This window comes from Neopelma chrysocephalum, unplaced genomic scaffold (assembly GCF_003984885.1).
Source record: "Neopelma chrysocephalum unplaced genomic scaffold, ASM398488v2 Primary Assembly neopelma1_184363, whole genome shotgun sequence".
Lineage (NCBI taxonomy): Eukaryota > Metazoa > Chordata > Aves > Passeriformes > Pipridae > Neopelma > Neopelma chrysocephalum.
Window position 1 is genome coordinate 1 of NW_020938435.1, and position 4399 is coordinate 4399.

Genomic DNA, 4399 nt, shown 5'->3' on the forward strand with positions numbered 1-4399 from the left:
TGGGAGCACTGGGAGGGGGCACTGGGAGCACTGGTGGACAGCTGTGCCCCTGGTGAGGGCACTGGGAACACTGGGAGGGGTCACTGGGAGCACTGGGATGGGGCAATGGGAACACTGGGAGCACTGGGAGGGGGCACTGGGAGCACTGGGAGGTGGCCCCGGGGCACACGAGGACGTGGGCGGTGGCACTGGGAGGACACGGGGACACGGGGAGGTGGCCCCGGGGAGGGGTGGGGACACAGGGCGGTGGCACTGGGAGCACTGGGAGGTGGCCTCAGGGCACATGAAGATGTGGGTGGTGGCTCTGGGGACATGTGGGGACATGGGGAGGTGGCCCTGGGGTGTGGGTGGTGGCTCTGGGGGTGCTCAGGGACACTCTGGGATGGAAGGGGACGTGAGGGTGGCCCTGGGGACACCAGGGATGGCCCTGGGATGGAAGGGGACAGGGGGGTGACCCTGGGGATGCCAGGGACACTCTGGGATGGTAGAGGACATGGGGTGGCCCTGGGGACACAGGGATGGCCCTGGAGGGTTGTGGGGTCACGGCAGGGTGGCCTTAGGGGGCCACAAGGACATGGGATGGAAGGGGACATGGGGGTGGCCCTGGGGACACCAGGGACACTCTGGGGTGGCCCTGGGATGGAGGGGGACATGGGGGTGACCCTGGGGACACCAGGGACACTTTGGGGTGACCCTGGATGGTTGTGGGGTCACGGCAGGGTGGCCTTAGGGGGCCACAAGGACATTGGGGAGGGGGTGTCTCTGGGGGTGCTTTGGGACGCGGGGTCACCCCGACGTGCTCGGGGACAGTTTGGGGTGGCGTTGGTGGCTCTGGGGTGACCCGAGGGGCCCTGGGGTGACCCGAGGGGCCCTGGGGTGACCGGTGCCACCCCCCTCCAGGGCTGTGCCCCGACTGGGACTCGTGGGACCCGAGCAGGCCCATAGACAACGCGCGGGAGGCCATGCAGCAGGCGGACGAGTGGCTGGGCATCCCCCAGGTGAGACCCCCAGTGACCCCCCCGGTGATGCTCTGGTGACCCCTCTCCATAAACCCCCCCAGTGCCCCCCCTGTTGCCCCCCTGGAGACCCCCCAATGACCCCCCAGTGTCCCTCTGGTGACCCCTCTGGTGACCCCTCTCCATAAACCCCCCCCAGTGACCCCCTGGGGACACCCATTCTTCCCCCCCACAAGGCTGGGGGGGCACAGGGGGACCCCAATGACCACCTGGTGAATCCCCCTGGAGATCCCCCCGTGACCCCCCGGTGACCCGCCGGTGACCCCCCTCCATAACCCCCCCCCGTGATGCCCTGGGGACACCCCATCCCTCCACCCCTCCCAGGCTCGGGGGGTGCAGGGGGACCCCAATGATCCCCCTGGAGACCCCCCAGTGACCCCCCTGGTGCCCCCCGCAATGCCCCCCCCCAGGTGATCACCTCCAGGCTGGAGGTGTTTAGGGGGACCCCAGTGACCCCCCTGGTTCCCCCCCCAGTGACCCCCCAATGACCTCCCCCAACGTGATCACCCTCGGGCTTGGGGGGGTTCAGGGGGACCCCAATGACCCCCCTGGTGACCCCCTGGTTACCCCCCAATGACCCCCCTGGTTCCCCCCAAATGACTCTCCCAATGTCATCACCCCCGGGCTGGGGGGGTTCAGGAGGACCCCAATGACCCCCCAATGGCCCCCGTGCCCCCCCAGGTGATCACCCCTGGATTGGGGGGTTCAGGAGGACCCCAATAACCCCCCCGTGCCCCCCCAGGTGATCACCCCCGAGGAGATCGTGGACCCCAACGTGGACGAGCACTCGGTGATGACGTACCTGTCCCAGTTCCCCAAGGCCAAGCTCAAGCCGGGGGCCCCCCTGCGCCCCAAACTCAACCCCAAGAAGGCCCGAGCCTACGGCCCAGGTGAGGGGGGGGCTGCGGGACCCCCCCCGGCCCCACCCGGCCTCGGGGGTCGTGGTGGGTTTGGGACTTTGTGGGGGGCAGTTCCCTGGGGATTTGGGGTCCTTGGGATTTGGGGATTTGGTGTCGTGGGGACGGTTCCCTGTTGATTTAGGGTTGATGGATCCCTGTTGATGGATCCCTGGGGATTTGGGATCCCTCACCCCATCCTGGGGGACTCTGGGAGCCCCCCACCCCATAGATCTCAGGACCCCGTTTGTAGGTGTGGGGTGGGGTTGGTTTGGGGCTTTGTGGGGGGCAGTTCCCTGTTGATTTGGGGTCCTTCCCCACATCCTGGGGGGCCCTGGGAGCCCCCACCCCATAGATCTTGGGGCCCCATTTGTAGGTGTGGGGTGGTGCTGGTTTGGGGCTTTGTGGGGGGCAGTTCCCTGTTGATTTGGGGTCCTTCACCCCATCCTAAGCCCCCCACCCCATAGATCTTGGGACCCTGTTTGTAGGTGTGGTGGTTTGGTGTTTGTAGGTGGTGCTGGTTTGGGGGCTTTGTGGGGGGCAGTTCCCTGTGGATTTGGGGTCCCTCACCCCATCCTGGGGAGCCCTGGGAGCCCCCCACCCCATAGATCTGGGGGGGCCCCATTTATAGGTCTGGGACCCCCATGGTGGGCAGGGGGGGGGGCTGACTGGGGAGTCCCACAGGGAATGAGCCCACCAGGAACATGGGACCCTTGGGGGGGGTGTGGGACCCCTGGGGTGGGCTGGAGGGGGGCTGACTGGGGGTCCCGCAGAGATGGAGCCCACCAGGAGCACAGTGACGCTTTGGTGGCTCCGGGACCCCTTGGGTGGCTCTGGGACCCCCGTGGTGGGTGCGGGACCCCCAGGGTGGGTGTGGGACCCCCGTAGCGGGGCAGGGGGCTGACTGGGGGTCCCGCAGAGATGGAGCCCACCAGGAGCATGGTGACCCTTTGGTGGCTCCGGGACCCCCATGGTGGGTGTGGGACCCTTGGGTGCGTCTGGGAGCCCCCATGATGGGTGCAGGACCCCCGGGGTGGGTTTGGGACCCCCATGATGGGTGTAGGACCCTCGGATGTGTCTGGGAGCCCCAGGGTGGCTCTGAGACCCTCGGGTGCATCTGGGACCCCCAGAGTGGGTGCAGGACCCCTGTGGTGGCTCTGGGACCCCCAGAGTGGCTCTGGGACCCCCATGGTGGGTGTGGGACCCCCATGGCGGGTCAGGGGGCTGACTGGGGGGTCCGGCAGGGATCGAGCCCACTGGGAACATGGTGAAGCAACGGGCCGAGTTCACGGTGGAGACCATCAGCGCGGGGCAGGGGGACGTGCTGGTCTACGTGGAGGACCCCGCCGGGCACCGGGAGGAGGTGAGGGGGGGCTTCGGGGGGCTCGGGGGGGCTGGGGGCGGCAGGGGGGGCGGGGGGGGGGGCTGGGGAAGGGGGACTGGGGGTGACGGGAACGTCCCTGTAATGGGTTCAGGGCTGGGGGTCTCTGAGCTGGGATGGGGTTTGGGGGTGGGGGTGGGTCTCCAAGTGGTTTGGGGGGCTCTGGGGGGCTGGGGGTCAGTCTGTAGGTATTTTGGGGGGCTCTGGGGGGCTGGGGGTCGGTCTCTAGGTATTTTGGGGGGCTCTGGGGGGCTGGGGGTCGGTCTCCAGGCAGTTTGGGGGTCTGGGGGTCAGTCTCGAGGTGGTTTGGGGGGCTGGGGGTCAGTCTCTAGGAGGTTTGGGGGGCTCTGGGGGGCTGGGGGGTCAATCTCTAGGTGGTTTGGAGGGCTGGGGGTCGGTCTCTAGGTATTTGGGGGGGGTCTGGGGGTCGGTCTCTAGGTATTTTGGGGGCCTCTGGGGGCTGGGGGACCATGGCTGGGGGTCTGGGGTGAACGGGAACGTCCCTGCAGTTGGTTCAGGTCTGGGGGTCTCTGAGCTGGGACGGGGGTTCAGGTCTTGGGGGGGGTCCCCGGGGGGTTGGGGGTCTCTGGGGGGTCACAGGACATTTGGGTTCCCTTGGGGGGGGTCTCACATCTCCCCCCTGTGCCCCCCCAGGCTAAAGTGGTGGCCAACAATGACAAGAACCGAACCTTCTCCGTGTCCTACGTGCCCAAAGTCACCGGCACGCACAAGGTGGGAGCTGGGGAGGAAGTGTTTGGGGGGGTCCCGAGGCTTTTTGGGTGGGGGGCTGTGTGGGGACATTTTGTATGGGGCTGTGTGAGGACGTTTTTTGGGGACATTTTGTGTGGGGCTGCGTGAGGGGGGTTTGTGGGGACTGTGTAGAGTTGTGTGAGGGAGTTGGTTGGGGGTTATGGGGGCCGTGTGAGGACATTTTGTGTGGGGCTGTGTGAGGGGGCTCTGGGGGGCTGTTTGGGGGCTGCGTGAGGGGGTTTTGTAGGGGGACATTTTGTGTGGGGCTGCGTGAAAGGGTTTTGTGGGGCTGTGTGAGGACATTTTGTATGGGGCTGTGTGAGGGGGTTTTGTGGGGACTGTGTAGAGTTGTGTGT

At 67.1% G+C, this 4399-nt stretch overlaps 1 protein-coding gene across 1 annotated transcript; it reads left to right on the forward strand.

The window, feature by feature from the left end:
* Positions 1–9: 9 nt before the first annotated feature.
* On the forward strand, positions 10–4045 carry LOC113962669 (filamin-A-like; the record flags this gene model as incomplete). Its single annotated transcript, XM_027673430.1, has 5 exons — positions 10–52; positions 901–998; positions 1759–1906; positions 3157–3275; positions 3948–4045. Coding segments are annotated over exons 2-5 (401 nt in total), but the record flags the coding sequence as incomplete, so codon positions are not given.
* Positions 4046–4399: the final 354 nt, after the last annotated feature.